This window comes from Asparagus officinalis, chromosome 6 (assembly GCF_001876935.1).
Source record: "Asparagus officinalis chromosome 6, Aspof.V1, whole genome shotgun sequence".
Classification (NCBI taxonomy): Eukaryota; Viridiplantae; Streptophyta; class Magnoliopsida; order Asparagales; family Asparagaceae; genus Asparagus; species Asparagus officinalis.
In genome coordinates, this window is record NC_033799.1 from 7,934,139 (window position 1) to 7,951,338 (window position 17,200).

A 17,200-nucleotide genomic window follows, 5' to 3' on the forward strand; every position below is an offset into this window, starting at 1 on the left:
CTTTTTAAGCCCAAGTAACAAAGTTTTACACGTAAAAAATACCTTTTAGTTACTTGTACCCAATGCTAAGTTTAGAATGGACACCCCATGTTATTATAATCATTATTCAGAAATATTCAATATATGGGTTCTTGTCTTTTGATTCCTCATTAATTCCCGGCACTTTTTTCAATTAATTTTTTTGAGGATTAAGGTACGTAGCATATATTTATATATACATTTCTAATAACATGGTTTCGACCGACACGCCCCTAGTCTGTGTTGGTGACTAAGCTAGCACTTTGACATTCAATTCAAGGACATCGATATGTCACCTAATTCTCCCAATATGTGGATCTGTCTTGATCGAATAGTCTTGTTTACTCGGTCAAAGTCATGGGATTGCTTAGTTTCTTCCTTGTTAGGACTTACATAGTGTTTGACCAAACTTGCTTGTTCAAATTAATATGTAAACTGTTCACAAAAAAAATTCAAACAAATGCTACAACATTCCATTTTGAATAATTTGTTTTGACTTTCCTCATTTTTTTGAGAAAATAATTGACTTTTTTATTTTTTTTTTTATTAATAAATGTATGTATGTATATAGGGACGAAAAGAGCGAAAACGAGCGGTAAAGCTGCGTTACGAGGCTGGTTCGAGAAGAAGAAAGTCAAAGATCAGAAAGTCGTGTATACCGCGGAGTTCGTGGTTGACTCTGCGTTCGGCGAGCCAGGAGCAATCACGGTGATGAACAAGCACCACAAGGAGTTCTATTTGGAGAGCATTTTGGTCGAAGGTTTCGCTCGTGCTCCGGTTCACTTCACTTGCAACTCTTGGGTCCAGCCCTCCAGGCTTAACCCTGACAAAAGAGTTTTCTTTTGTAACAAGGTATTTTTTATTTATTTTATTTTATTTTTTAATTGGCCTACTGGCTTTGTATCCGTGATTCTTATTGAAAAAATAATTTGTATTTTTTTTTTGGCAGCCGTATTTGCCCTCTGAAACTCCTCCAGGTTTGAAGGAGTTGAGGAAGAGGGAACTGAAGGAGCTGAGAGGCGACGGGAAAGGCGAGAGGAGGATCTCAGATAGGATCTACGACTACGCGACCTATAACGACTTGGGATATCCTGATAAAGGATTTGAATTCTCTCGACCGACACTGGGAGGAGAGAAGATACCGTATCCACGGCGGTGTCGAACCGGACGACCGCCTGCGAATACGGGTATGTCGTATTTGTACTGGCCATATACATACACTAGTTAAAATTTTCAAATGCTATACTGTGTTTGACGAGTAGAAATATATTACTTGAAATTGTGTACTTTCAAATTAAGGAAAAGAAAGAAAATAGGTGGCTTAGGGTATTAATTTCATGAAAAATGATACAGGCACCCCCCACCCACCCACCTCTTAGCTACAGTGTAGGGGGCCCACTTGAGATTTTTTTTTTAAAAATCTCAAGTGGGACCTCTGCACTGTAGCTGGGGGTGGACGGAGGTGTGCCCGAGGGTGCCTGTAGCAACTCCCTAATTTCATACGGTTCAAAAGAGATTTGACTTCGAAATTATTTAATGCTTCCTCCAAGTTAGATCTCTTCATCAATTAATTAGACAAGAAAAGTCATTATCAAAGTGTTGCTGCGTCCAAGTTAAAGAAGACAAGAAACACGTAGCTAGCGAAGACAGCTTTATATGCTTTGAACTAGAAAATTCCAGGAACCAGGTACTCAAAAGTCTTTTGACCATTTAGCTATATCATGTTGGTTTCTAGAGAATCTCTAGGAATTATAGGCTAAAATAGAAGCTAAAAAAAGGGTAAAAGAGCAAATACCTTAATTAGATGTTAAGTGAATAGTGCTTATATTTGGACCAATTTTGAAAAACTTAATGCCTTCAACATTTTCCTGGTTTATATATATTTTTAATTTATCACGGATGAAATATGATCATTATATTTCATTAATAAATTCTCATCTTCTGATTATTGATTGACGTGTTTTTAACAGACCCGACAACAGAAAGCAGGGTAGAGTACCCACATCCAATCTACGTCCCCAGAGACGAACAGTTTGAAGAGGGGAAAGAAGATATGCTCTCAGCCGGAGCGCTGAAAGCAATACTCCACAACATCGTCCCTCAAGTCGTTGCATCTATTTCACCGGAGAGCCATGACTTCGGCGGCTTCCACGATATCGACAACCTCTTCAAAGAGGGGATCCGGTTGAAGCAAGGGTTGCAAGATCACATTTGGAAGAAGATACCCTTTGTTAGTGACATCCAAGAATCTAGCGAGGGGATACTTAAATATGATACTCCCCACATCATTAGCAGTAAGTACAATAAAACTTGCCTCTATATATGTTCAGTATTTAACATCGTGCATGTTTAGAGGGGCCTACCTTGGCACTCACATAAATATGATACTCCCCACTATCAATTGCTTAGGGGGCCTACCTCGGCACTCACATAAAGTAGCATGTTTAGAGCAAGATACACGTGCTGTATTTTCACTATAAACGACATCCGTAGAGACAATTAAATGTTCTACCGGTCCTGCATATTTTATTTAAGCACCCCCTTTGTTTTTGTTTTATTTACAACAGAGGACAAGTTTGCTTGGCTGAGGGATGACGAATTCGCCCGGCAGGCTCTAGCGGGGATTAACCCTGTCGACATTGAAAGACTTCAGGTAATTTCTCTTACACCATCGAGGGAGGTCACTTTCGTCATATGAATACCCTTCTAAATTGTGGGGGTACTTCTGTCCTTTCAGGTCTTCCCACCGGTGAGCAAGCTCGACCCGGAAACCTACGGCCCTCCCGAATCCGCCATCAAAGAAGAGCACATCATCGGGCAGCTCGACGGAATGTCGGTTCAACAGGTAAATTGACCGAAATACCCCTCGCGATTTTTAACGGTTCCAGTTTCTAGTTTAAGAACACGGGTCTAAAAAGCTCGTTAAAACTATGAAGGCGTTGGAGGAGAACAAGTTGTACATGTTGGACTTCCACGACGCATACCTCCCGTTCATCGACCGGATCAACGCTCAGGATGGTCGGAAGGCCTACGCTACCCGAACACTGTTCTTCTTACCTGCTCGCACCTGAGCGCGATGTCGATCGAGCTCAGCTCGCTGGCCGCGTCCTGCACGGGTTCGATCGTTCAAGCGTCGACTCCGCCCAGCAACGCAACCGACAATTGGCTCTGGCAGATGGCCAAGGCTCACGTCTGCTCCAACGACGCAGGCGTCCACCAACTCGTCAACCACTGGTACTAAATTTTCGCCGTGCTGGTTTATTATTGATCTTTTTTAAACGAAACACGATGGTCGTCAGACGAGAGTACGTACTGACGCGATCGGTTGATTTGATTCAGGTTGAAGACGCATGCGTGTTTAGAGCCGTTCATAATAGGAGCGCACAGGCAGTTGAGCGTGATGCATCCGATCTTCAAGCTATTGAAGCCACATATGAGATACACATTGAGATAATGCGCATTGGCCGTCGTCAAATCTCATCAGCGGCGCGGCATCGTAGAGTCCGGATCACACTCGGGATCATGTTTATGTAGATAACGCGTGCCGCTTAATAAATATTGCGTTCGATAAACAGTCAGGGCTCTCCTGGCTTGATCTATCAGAAGTGTATGCGATAATACCTCGAATGACTCATCGACAATCTTTGAATAATAGATATTGTGATTCAATAGAAGCTATGGCGTGGTGGTTACTGATTTGTTGCGCGTTTCGTCCCCGTTCAATTCCAGGGGCATGCAGTAGAAAACTCCAACAGGACACACGCCTCAAACTGCTCATTGAGACTACCTTACGGCTGCCGTATTGCCTCCTCCTACTGGTCGGTCGATCGATCCTGGATCTCAACCCTACTCGCCGGCCTACTCCTTGACGCCTCCCAGCTTCAACAGGATCCGGCTCCAATCCTGGTACGCCGAATCCATCACGTGGCCACCCGACAAGACCTCCGGTGGCCGCCGCTGCTACATCCGCCGACTGCTTGCTCCTATTCCTCACAACCCTAATCGCTCGCTCGCCTGCGCCAAGCCACGCAGCCTCACGTTCGCTCAATAGACCCCTAACGGCGGCTACATCCCCAACCCGCCCGCCATGATGTCGGCGGCTACTCCCATCCTCGGCGATCCCTGAGTTCGAGAACTTCCTCCGACCCGCACGCGTTTTACCTGCCGCGTGCCTGAGCTCTGACGCAGACTACGACGTCATGACGGTGATCGACACGTTGTCGACGCACTCGTCGGAACGAGAGTACATCGGGGAGAGACGGGAGGCGTACTCATGGACGGGGGACAAGGAGATGGTGGAGAAGTTCCGCTGCTTCGCGGCGGAGGTTAAGAAGGCGGAGGAGGAGATTGGGAGGAGGAATAAGGATCCGGAGCTTAGGAACAGGTGTGGGGCCGGGGTTTTGCCGTATGAACTGATGGCGCCGAGCTCCGAGCCCGGGATTACCTGTAGAGGAGTGCCTAATAGCGTGTCCATATGATCTAATTAAATTAATTTTGGTATGTAAAGTTTTTGGAATTAAGGGGGTATGGGGATAATTAAGTTGGTATATAATATAATTAATTGAAGAGAAGTTGATTTGAATTAATTAAAGTTATGGCGGTAGACTATGGAGGTGTTGTACGTATAATAATCTGATTCGAAGAGAAGCTAATGTGTGAATGTGGCCGTTAACGGCCTTCAACAGGGGCTTACATGAAATATTTCCTGGGGTTTTTCTTGGATTCGGATCCTCTCCACTATAAAAAAAATAGTGGAGGGACCAATACATAATCATAGCCATTGATTATCTAGTTGATGGTTATGATTTTTTCTTTTAGTGCAAATTAGGAATGAGTGCAATACACAGGGGTATGGTAAGTGTTAGATTTAGATTGTATCATAACCGCCTACTAAATAATCAATGCTTGAGATTAAAAGTAGTGGTCTCTCCACTACTTTTTTGTAGTGGAGAGGATCCAAATCCATTTTTCTTTCTGTTGTTGAGAGTGTGGATCCTATCAGAACGCTCTGCACCGTGTCAGGCGCTTTTGAACCGCACGTGTGTCAAGCGGGAGGGTAGTTCGGACATTTCGTTGTCTCCCTGAGTAGATCAGATCGACTCACTCACGCGGTGTGGCTTTCTGACAGGATCCAAACTTATTCTACCTGTTGGCATGGACTACAAGTAGGAAACATGTAGTACAAGGTCTAATGTGATATAAACCCACTACATTCACAAAATAAGATATTGAATGTAGAATATCAGATTACAGAAAGATTAGTCGACGACATAATGGAATAAGGTTGATGATTTACTAGGTAGATTGATACAAACTTACGATACACTCGTAACGCTAGAATTCCACTTAATATTTCAGGCTTACATTTCATATCGAAGAAATTTGCAAAATATACCTCTTTTTGCAAAATAGATCATTCGAAACATACAGGACTAGTAGTCCCGTATGATTTAATGGGGGATTAAATCATACGAGACTACTAGTCTCGTATGTTTCGAATGATCTGTTTAACAAAATCGACATCTTTTTGGTCAACAGGCCAAAAAAATGTCTATTTTGCTAAATATTTAGCAAAACGGTCTGTTTTGCTAAATATTTAGCAAAATAGGTCTATTTTGCAAATTTTTCCTTTCATATCAGATATCTGCTAATGCCTAGAGATTGGAAACCAACTTATTGCCTATTCCACCGGGTCGGGTACAAACCAACTAGATAGAACCGACCCCATAACATCCCCAGCGAATCGCATGCATCCTTTAATTTCCAAAGGGACAAAGAAAATCCAAACGTTGCCTCCAACGGTCACAAGCAACCAATTCATAACTACCCTCCACTTTCAAAAAAAAACCAGTAGCAAATCACCCCCTTCCCCTTTTTTCCTATATAAACTCCCCTGTTCTCTCTCTCTCTCTACTCTCTCTCACCCCTTATCATTCTTAGCAATCTCTTTCAATCCCTTCACCGGCATTCGACCGGCGGTAACCCTCGCCGGTCGGTGCCGTACATTTGTATATAATAAATAAATATATATAAAAGATAAGATAATATAATATCTATGGATAGTCCCAAAAACCTTTTTAACAATGACCCTGACGCTGATCTGCGTCGGCATCTTGATGATTATTGCCCTGAACCATTACCCTTCAACGCTCCTATGGATTTTACTCGACATGATAACATATGGCCTCCTCCGATAAGACAAGACGATAACTTTCTGGGTTACGACGATTCATCGGGTGACTTCAATTTCGACGATTTCTTTAATTATGGTGAATATGAGAATGATGTTACGGTTGAGGAAGCGAGAGGAGGAGGAGGGGGTTTACATACGGGAAATCCTTCGTCAAGCGGAACAAAGGAGTTGGGGTTTCTTTTGGTACAACCTGGAAATGTGGACTGCAGCCGGTGTATTTGCGTTAGCCAGTTGTCTGATTATACCAATGGTATGTTTTGGTAACTAAGAATTTGAAGAGGGATGCATGGTTTTTTTCCCCCTCTCCAATGATTGAGGTTTTTTTTTTGGTGATTTTTGAATTTTTTTTTTTCTTATTAATTTGTGAAGGACTCTACAACATGAGGCTTACTGTCCACGCAGTGGGGACGAACATAGATCATCTCGTATTTGATGCAGAGGCTACAGATCCTGAGGTTATCAACGGAGCCGAAGCGTTTTATTTAAAGTAATGAGCAATCACAATTTTTTTTTAGTTATTGAATTAGTACATAGTTTTCGTTGATCATCATTCATTTCCATCTCTAAGAAACTGAAATTAATAACGCATGTCGTAGTAAAACATGCACATATTTATGATCATGAAAGCCAAAGCACGTACACTAATGTTTAATTTGATAAGAAGGTACTAAAAAGTCAATCATAAATCTCTGAATATTTGCATGATTATAACTCATTATTTGCAGGTTTGAGGGTCATAGTGTAGAATCGGTGAACGCTTATCTATCCAATTATGCAATACAAATGAATCAAGATGGTTCATTTGTCCTGCAAGATTCTTTTATAAGGATTTATAACAAACTACTCGGAGGCGACAATGACGATGATCGGGAATCCACTCCAGAAAATTCGAATGAAGGTCGGTTTTTTTCTGTATTTATACAAAAATCCTACATATTATTTACTGTGAAGTTTTTCGCATTTTCGACCATTTTGACGCTCTTATTTTAATTTTTTTGTAATTAATTAGGAAACGATGGGGAAGGAGGCCGGGCGGGACCGGACCAAGTCCCTCAAGCCATTGGCAATCAAGGTTAAATTCATTTAGACTTGACCACTGCAACTTTTCATGCATTGAAATTTTATAAAGTTAACAAAACATCAAGCGTTTATTTGAAAAAATAATATTGATTATTTTTCTCAGCGTGGGTAGAAGGTCCAGGAGAGTCTAGTGATAATGTTGCCGCAGAACCGCTCGGTCCACTCAGTCCTAATCCTCCACCAAGGCCTCGTAGGCTGAGTGTCAGTGAGCAGGTATCTTTTATTCTTTCTGCTTTCAAACATCCACGAAGGTGAAGAGAGAGTCTTGCCGTCATTCACCGTTAACACGGATATAAGAAAGAACCAAAGTCAACCATATATATAGTACCAAGAAACTAATCTTTCTATAGCCCAATTCAATCATTCTTGTTTCGTTTTTTTTTTTTTTTCAATTCGTTTATTCATTTCCATATTTTTCGGCAGAGAGAAAGAACTGCCGGTATGACTATTATGGATCTTTTACCGCATTTTCACGTGAGAGCAGAAGAAGCAGCGCGAAGGTTAAACATATGTCCTACAACGCTGAAAATACAATGTCGAAAGCATAAGATTGTACGATGGCCATATCGCAAGGTCTCTCTCTCTCTCTCTCTTTCTAAATTCTTCGGCCACAACTATATATTTATATATATAACACCAATAATAGTAATTATTTTCTTGTGATGGATATAATATAGGTCAAGAGCATAGATAACAGAATTGAAGGACTGGAGAGGACTCTGAAAGAGAAGTTGAATCAAGGCAGAGTAGAGGAAACAATGGCCATAAGAGATGAAATAGAAAGAGAGAGGGAGAAGAGAGAAAAGCTGTATCAGGACATCGTTGCTGTGGCTCTCAGTTAAGAGCTTGAGCCTCCGTTATTTGCTCTGCTGGTGTTGAATAAGTTACTTTTGGACATCGATTCTGTATGTTACTTTGAAGTTTGTTCTCCCGCGCGATGAACGGATTTCGATCAAATTCGATCATAAAAGAAACCATGAGATTTTTGATGTAAAAATATACAATCTAAATTTCTTCAATAAATATTTCACATCTGCTGCTCAGTACAGCACATCTACCACGCGATACAGAAAAAATACATTTAATGAGAAATTGGATGCACACATGAATGACCAGATTTTCCTTTGTTTTTTCCCCTCTGGTGCGTGGTGGTGGTGGAAAAGGTAAATGTGCATGAGCTCAAACTCAACGATGGTTGGGGGCAGTCCAGCAGAATCACCGTTTTGGTATTCTCCAAAAGAATATACTCTGGGGGAAAGGATTTTTGCAATTTCGATTTAGTCGCGCAGACCTGTGCAATTTCGATTTCGTCCCAGACGTAAATTGCAAGAAAAAAAAATGGATACGTTAAGTTTTCCCTTTTTTCCCCCTTCTCCAAGAACCTGAAATCCATATATTGAAATTTTGTCAAGTGGAACTATATCAAGGTATGTAAAGGCAGTAATAAGTTTGAACACAGGTTATGATATTTTCCAATAGTTCAGGGGGTTTAGTATAATTTTGAAAGTTCATGGTCAGGTTAACCCCAAAGAATTAATAAATAACTAAATATCTCATCTCAATAAGAGTGTACCTATAGCTGTATATTGATCTTGTCTGACCATTTGAATATATCTGTGTAAACTTGATCACCACCCAAATCCTCTCCAGTAGCTCCTGCTGCTACTCTGATTATATCTTCAATCAAAGCAAAGTTGCCCATAATATCAACATGTGCACCGCTCTGAGTACCACGGCCTTCCAACAAATTAGCTGGAGGGGCATGAGCATATTCCCTATTATAAGTCTTGCTACCAGCAGGATTAAACCGTGTTTTCCCCCTCCAACCTTTTGCAGACATGAAGCCTGCACTAAGTGCTGGCACTGTTTCATCTCCGTCGACCAAATAAACCCCACCATGCAAACAGTTATTGTCATTTCCACCTTCGGCAGATGCGTCAATTTGAAAAGGGATATAGCACTCAGATGAGGGAGATAACTTGTAGACATATGACCTTTCAGTAGGAATCCCTACTCCATACATAGAATATATCTCCATATCGGGAGCATTAGGTAATCTGCAACAAGGGGGGAAATTTAGGCAGTTAAATAGAAGGCAAAACTAATCTTCCATGAAGAAAATCAATTTTATATGTTTCTAGAACAGCAATCACTGATGAAAAAGTTTCATGGCTGATATCAGAACAAAGTTATTTTAGTTGTATAGGTACAGACAGAACTTACTTTGTCTCCAAGGGATTCGACCAATATTTGTAATGCTGGTATTTTGGATCATCCAAATTCTCCGCAATGCCGTATGAAAAATGAGCACTTCCACGTTGCATCATTTTTGGGGCAACAAAATGAAGAAGATCCAAAACAGAATCAGCGGTATAGGCCTTGTAATCAGCAACAGCCTTTATTCCACCCCAACCCAGTTCATGATACTCTGTCCAAGTATCACGACATGATGCACTTGAATGAGCAATGTTGTTACCTTTAATGGCATCCTGTAAAATTTAATGAATTAGCCCAAAAACATTGGCAGAAGAAAGCATTATCACAATTATGTTCATCGTATCAAAGGTTCAAGTGCTCTCATATTTATCTTCTTATGGTCGTCAAGGAAGTCAGGCGATGACCATGCAATGGGAATCCAATAAATACATAGTCCAAAACCTGTAGAGTTAACTCCTGATCCTCATAGATATATTCATTTAGCACTGTCCCTCACATTTTGAATAGCATCAACCTCATCATGATGTCTCGTACATGCTAAGCCATATTTTGTCCTATAGACCAGGACATTATGGTAGAAAAGGGGGAAATTAGGCCTTTAAGAATACAGCTACACATACATGTGTACGCGCCTTTCGTTTAAGGTGTAGTTGAGGGCACGTAAGTCTCCTGTATTTTCTACTGTCTCTGTTTGGCACAAATTTAGCATATCCGTTGACAGCACTTCTCATTCCGTAAACAACATGCCTGCATATTGCCCATTTTACTACCAAAGTTATCTTCCATTAGATCTCTAACAATTTAAACACATTGTCTATCATATTCACTTGACGGGCAATGCTTTTTATTTCTTAGATAAAAATATCATGGAGCTTTTAAGCACAGGTAAAATCCTCATATTTCATAAATCACAATTAGGCCTTCTAGGTATTAGCACTGTGTGGAAGGGATGTTAGCCAGAAGGGCAAGTTACTCTTCTTACCAAGGAACTCAACATAAAATCATTGTTTGTTGACACTTCATATAATTTATTTCAGGTTGTCTGGTATTACACAACATAGTCTTCAAAGTCATTGATGGATAAAAAATATTATGGATATCTCCTAAAATAGCCAAAATGCAAACATAAAATGCATGATTCATTCAAACAGAGAAGGGGAAATGTAAATAAACTTATAAAAATTATCATTAGTAGAGATGAATTCAGGTACATGACAAAAATATCACAAGACCGTTGGCAAGAATATTTTACCCGGAAATCTATTCGTTCAATCTTGGACGAAGGCATCTCTGCCACATCTTTTCCGAAAGAAATAAGTCTTCCATAATTTACAGTATGTGACTGGTCCAATTTTCCACTATTTACTTCATGATAAGCATAAGAATCGTTGTTTTTCTGTTTCTTCGTACAGACATAATCTTCTTCTGGTGACCAATCTAGACCACCCCAAATTGTATCACCGCCTTTGGGAATCATTGACATAGTCGCATCCCATGTCCTAGTCATACGCATAAGATGCCGCAAAGTCTGAAGTCCAAGGAAATCAGAGTCAAGCACACCAGGTGCAATCGCCCTGTTTAGGAAGAACATAGTAAAGAAATACTTCCTTTCCAGATACATAAAAGTGAAAATACTGAATCATGAGATAATTAATAAAAATATATCAGCATAAAATATCATCATCCATGCTATAAAATATTTGCTTACCAAATGATCAAAACAGTTATTATTGTTAATCGAGAAACGATTGTGAGGAATGTTGAAATTTAACCCAAAATGTCTAGAAATTGAAGTTGATATACCTTCGAGCACCTGGAACCCAAAGCCTATTTGCCTTTACGGTTCTACCAACAGATCTATCTTTATTCGTTAAAAACAAGTAAAGGTTTCTCATAAATTCAGCATAAAGCTAAAGGAAATAGAGTTAAAGAAAGGGTTAATCTAGCTAGTTCATTTCAAAAGAAAAAAAAATTCAGTCAGTCAACCAGTCTAAGGTCAGCCTCATGTCATTTTTATACCTTGTGCTTTTGTTGGTATTTATGCAGGTTGTCAATCCTCTCTATATAAACAGGTATTTGGCAATCCATCAAGAGGGTCAGAATAGTCAATCCCTCATTTTGAGAGGCCAACTCCTCTTAACCTGTCTGGATTACCAATTACCTTAACCATTTTTTGGTGTTTGTGAATAAGATAATTCACCCCTTATTCTCAATTCATATATGTTTGGTGTTTGGCAGGTTACGAAGTGCATAATCACATAATCCTTCTGATCCCTCACTTGACAAGTTGCCAAACAACACCTCGCAGTTAAAAGGATACGAAAGGATTGTTTGGCACACATTGTTAGCCTACGACCATCTACTTACGCTTTTGACCTAAGATGTTACCTAATATGATATTCAGCATGTTTCAAGAGGTCTTGGGTCCAAACTTTGTCATTAACAACTTGAAATATATCTATTTCCAATTGTTCTTCCTTTCCACGCAAATCACCTTTCAGCAAGTCACGTCTCCCAATAGCCCAATGGATCCATCTGAGGGAGTGTGAAAGACTGCCTGTTTATGGTTTGCCTTAAACTTCCATCGGTTATATGGCCTAGCACCTGATTTATCTTGGGTACAAAATAAGGTTGATAATTGAGATGTAGCTTTAATCATTCTATAATGCTGGGTAATGTTCTTTGAAAGAGCAAGCATACTTTACATGATTGATATAGAAATTTTAATGTTATGCATCAAAGTTGTAAAAGCAGCAGAAGATGGTGTACATTACTCTTTGTACAGAAAGAAGGGAGAAGGATAAAAATTGCACATTTGCACAATTGGCAACATCAAACCATTCAATAGAAACCAACCTGGCAACAGCAACATCCTTTGCTTCAGCTGAGAACAGTCCTGCAACTGCTTTAGGAACACCTAAGAAAGGCCCGCCAATATTCATCACTGCTTTTATATGCTTTGCGCACCAATCTGAATCACCACCACCCCCCATTGGAGCAGGTGCCTCAACCCACTTCATAAAATGCAGGAAGTACAGAACTCCCATGGAATGTGGAATGACTACAACCTTCTTTCCACCATTTGTAGATACCATTAGTTCTATGTTACTCTTTATCCTGCTAAGGGTTTGATCCCTTACCTGCATAGAACAGTTCATAATAGGTTTGTCAACATACAATTTAGTTGAGCGTGAATCAAAAAGCACAAGAAAGCAACTATAATCGTACAAACAAAAAAAAGGAAAGGTAAAAAAGAAGAAGAAAGAACATAATCATGAAGTAGGATGAGAGAGAGAGAGAGAGAGAGAGAGAGAGAGAGAGAGAGCTACCTCAGTGTTTTGAAAAGAGATTCTCCAATCATATGCAGCCATATACATTGTTTTTTCTTCATACCCAATTCGAGCCAAATTAGCGATTAACACTGCCCAAACAAAGTAGCCAGGAGCAAAATAATCTGCCGCAACAAGGCCTGTGACAGACCTGACTCTTATGCCTTCAGGATCCAGTCCAGTCTCATTGTCAAGAGACATATGCTCAACCCAGCATAAAGGTCTGGAAAATTTAAGAAATATAGTTAAGCAAATACAAGGAACAAAGATGCATTAGAGTTTGTATTATGAACTCAGAGATAGGGGCAGGAACAATGAGTTTCTTCTCAGATATTCTTTTTACAAATAACCACTGTACTATTAACAATTGTTGAGGCGTGTAAATTATTGTCAATTTAGCAAGCATGCAATAAAATTAAAGATTGCCTTCTGGAATTACTTGAAAATTTGACCAGTACTAGCCCCAATTAGAATATGACCAACAAACTGAGCAGCATATTACTGACTGCAGCCATCAATGCAGAGAAATAATAAAAAACTGATTAGATTTTGGACAATCATGGAGTGATTAAAATTTACAACAAATGTGTATTAGCCGAAAGGCGAAGATTTAAAATGTAACTTCCTCAAATATTAAAGATGAATTATAAAGCTTAACACTGTTTTAAAAAGCCTCCGCCTAGTTCGCCTAGGCGTATATCTAGACCTAAGTGGTACCTAGGCCGCCTAACTAGCGCCTAGTGCCTAGGCGGTACCTAGGCTGCCCACTTAGGTGTTGGGAGTGTTTAGGAGAGCATTATTTGCTTACATGAATTGCACCCTTTAGACATTAATCGTGATTTTCTGTGTTGCAGCCTATATGTCCTCCAACCTCCTTCAAACTCATTTTAACCTCCAAATATGAATATTTCCACTACTTCCTCCGCTTTCGGCAAAACTTCTTCGACCACCACTTAAATGAGGAAAGAAATCTACCTAGACACCAGTCTAGCACCTAAGCTTTCTATAACATTAACATTTACTTCTACAGCCAAATAATAGCGGTGGTTCACAATGTTTCTATACTCTCATTCCTTTCACCCCAAACTCCAAAGATGGCAGGTCAGTGATTTCTCCATGGGTAGCTGGTTTATGACTTAAGAAGGTGAAATTTGAGATTGAGGTAGGATAGTTCGTGGTGATGAAGTGGAAATGAAAGGGGTTAATCCTGTCAGTGCCCTTTATTTCAGTAAAAGCAGTAAAAGCACTTAGAACTGAAGGCCAACTCATCTTTTATAGATGTAAAAGATAAGCTCCAATTTTCATACATTGTTAATTTACAAAATAACAAACTGGGAATTTCAAGGGGAAAGAAGCATTCTAAGATTACAGGATAAAGATACTTAACAAAATCTAGTTATAGTAAACCAAGAGAGACCGGAGAAAAACAATATCATTATGATATTGTTTAAGATTTCACAATTTACTTTTACTAGGCACAACAAACGTTTTAACTGAATAACAAAAAGGTTCAGTCTGTATTCCTTAAAGATACATTTCAGTAAAGAGCCATATTCACTAAAACTTGAGCTAATTTTGACAGTTCAAGATCCAAGAAGAGGAGAATATTTACTTTCTTCTGTCACGACTTCTTCATATCAAGTTCTGCGAAGTATTTCTGAAACTAAAGTTTAGAAGAGCAAAGTTACACGACCACCTGAAGATAGAAACTCTTCAAAAGGGCCAAAACCTTTAAACAGAAACTTCTATTTTCACGGTTGGCCGACATGGTTTGTGCTAATTCCTGTTCAATCACAAAAAATAACGCCCATTCATCCATCTGCAAGAAAGACCACTAAATCCCCTCTTCTATTTGACCAATTATTAAAGTCTTTCAGAGAAGTTCTAAAGCAAATAGATAGTCAGAGTTAAGTAGCACTTCTAACAGACTCTATCAAAAGGTTCCAATTACCTTAATCTCTTTTTAATCAATCCACTGGTACTGAAAGTAATACCCACTCTCCCAAAACATACACATCCAGTAAGAAAAGAGGAAAAGAACGTGACACATGCAACATATCACACTCATGCACGCATGCATACACACAGACACGGATGGACACATGCCAACGCATGCATGTGCACCAGCCAATACACGTGAGCCTCACACATGCATGGATACATCGCGCCAAAAAAATGTTCTGCAAATCATTATTAATTCTACTTTCCCAATTTCCACCAAAAAAATGTTCTGCGAATCATTATTCATTAAAGTAATAATTTACCTGATAACAGCATACCCAAAACAAACCACAATAGATTAAATACTGCCTCTTACAGTCTTACTGTTGATTGTCACAATAGTAAGAGTAATGGATGGGTTTAAATGATGGGTCATGGACTCATGGGAGTCAACTACAACAATTGCTAGTCATTTTTCACGGTGAATTGAGTCTAAATCATGCGTTACACTCAATGGGTCCCCAGGCTTACATCGCGCCAACAGGCTATCGGGCCCAAGGTGTGACACTAATGGTTCCTGTGTAATCGATGCAATAGGGTATCTCCAGAATTTAACAGTTCGCCCTTTCTAGCTCTTCAAATTTTCCTTAATTAATTACCAATAAAGAAGATTCAACTTCTACTAAAAGAGGATTCAAATTATCCTTCATTAATGTTATTTCTCTTAATTGAGTGCCCAAATGTTATGAACAAATAGTTCCACTACATGTTGAATAAGCCATGAAAAACACTGCTAGAGAAACTTCACTCACTAGTCGCTAGTAAACCAACCAAATCTTAGTAGGCAAAGACTACCCAAGAGACTCAATGGATCATCCTCTAAGTAGCAACCTCAACCAAGATCAACCGTAAAAAGAGAAACCCAACCTTAATTCTTATAAACCTCTCAAAAAGTGTTCACTACCAGAAACTCTTTTTTGACAAACCCTCAGTAAACAAATATACCAAAGAATGAAGAATTAAATCTTCATGAAAATTCCTCTAATTCTACATCCATGTATTCAATTTTCTAGTCGCTGCAATCTCCCGGATAAAGTGAACGAATTCACAGTGATTCAAAAAATATATACATTTAGAAAAACTATTTTTAGTATGTAAAACAATATGTTTTTCTGTTTATCATAGACCATCTTAATACAGCAAACAAACATTACCTCTTATAAACCTCAAGTTAAGACCTTCTCCAAAGCAACCCATTCCTATCAATAGCATAACAGCAACTAAATCCCGAAAGTATAATTCAGCAAGCTAATGCCCCCGCCCAGCCCCCCCGCCCTTCTTCAAAAGACTACAATCTTTTCAACTTCCCCGCCTAATTAAACCATCCCAAAACTAGAGACCAGAAATGAATCATTAAATCATTACTTCTTAGAGCCTCAATTAATTACTTTCCTAATAAATCCATCCTCAACAAACACTCATCAGTAGCTTAAAGTCAACTACTTAATCCTAAAAGTTCACTCCTTTCTCATAAAAACCCAATCTTTTCCAGCTCCCAAGTTAAAACAAAGCACAACTCATCAACTCATTACCTCTTATACCCTTAACTAAGGTGCTTTTCTAAGCAACCCATCAGCTTAAAGCAAACAAACCCCAAGAGTTCAGCTTTTTTTCCCCAACAAAAAAATCAAAGCAAGAAACACGCTCTCACCATCCCAAAATTAGAAATCAAGAACCGAATCGCTAACCACTACTTCATACAACTTCAATTAACTACTATCACAATCAACCCGTCAGCACCAAACACTCATCACTAGCTCAAAACCCAACTAAATCCCAAAAATTCAGCCACAAATCACCGAATTCATCATCAAACAAAACTCCCTTACCTCTTATAGACCTCGCCGAAAGTCCCGCCCCAGAGCCGCTTTCGAAACAATCCGTCGGCGCATTGGTGCCCCTCCCACAACTCCAGACCCCCAGTGACAATCCCAGGCACGAAAACCACCGGGTGCTTCGCCGTCAAGCCCTCCTTTTGCAATTTAACCCCCGGAGGATCGGGTAACGGGCCCGTTATCGCCTCGGTGACGTACTGAGGGAACGAGGCCGGCATGGCGTTGTAGAGGAAGAGGAGGAACCACCAGATCGAGCAGATTAGGCCAATGAGCCAGCAGCAGCTGTCGACGCAGCTCCATCGCTTCTCCTTCGTCTTCTTATTGGGAACCGGAGCATCGCCGTCCTTGGGCTTCTCCGGCGGCGGAGGAGGCGGGGCTGAGGGTTTGGGGGGATCGGGCTGGGCTTTGCGGCGGCGGATCATCGAGTAGCCCAACCCTAACCCTAGATTTATTTTTATTTTTTATTTTTTTTGGGTTTTTAGAGAGAGAGAGAAGCCCTAACCCTAGCGGTTTGGGTTTTGAGGATA

The 17,200-nt window shown here is 40.0% G+C and overlaps 3 protein-coding genes across 3 annotated transcripts in view; 2 read left to right on the plus strand and 1 right to left on the minus strand.

The window, feature by feature from the left end:
• Positions 1-3,481, plus strand: part of LOC109846407 (putative lipoxygenase 5) — a 5,050-nt gene extending 1,569 nt beyond the window's left edge. The window contains 8 exon segments of the mRNA XM_020415644.1: positions 590-870; positions 968-1,205; positions 1,989-2,312; positions 2,586-2,671; positions 2,756-2,863; positions 2,955-3,075; positions 3,078-3,252; positions 3,358-3,481. Coding sequence (XP_020271233.1) covers positions 590-870; positions 968-1,205; positions 1,989-2,312; positions 2,586-2,671; positions 2,756-2,863; positions 2,955-3,075; positions 3,078-3,252; positions 3,358-3,472 — 1,448 coding nt within the window. The 3' untranslated portion in view covers positions 3,473-3,481.
• LOC109844473 lies at positions 5,950-8,630 on the plus strand. The gene is made up of 7 exons (XM_020413525.1): positions 5,950-6,461; positions 6,581-6,698; positions 6,937-7,109; positions 7,221-7,283; positions 7,395-7,504; positions 7,715-7,864; positions 7,969-8,630. Exons 1-7 carry the CDS (start codon positions 6,074-6,076, stop codon positions 8,131-8,133), a joined length of 1,167 nt encoding a protein of 388 aa, XP_020269114.1. The 5' UTR covers positions 5,950-6,073; the 3' UTR covers positions 8,134-8,630.
• On the minus strand, positions 8,283-17,194 carry LOC109844472 (phospholipid:diacylglycerol acyltransferase 1). The gene is made up of 7 exons (XM_020413524.1): positions 16,668-17,194; positions 12,838-13,060; positions 12,365-12,648; positions 10,761-11,082; positions 9,515-9,780; positions 8,865-9,348; positions 8,283-8,673 (listed from the first exon to the last, which is right to left on the minus strand). The coding sequence occupies exons 1-6, from the start codon at positions 17,093-17,095 to the stop codon at positions 8,865-8,867; spliced, it is 2,007 nt and encodes a 668-aa protein (XP_020269113.1). The 5' UTR covers positions 17,096-17,194; the 3' UTR covers positions 8,283-8,673.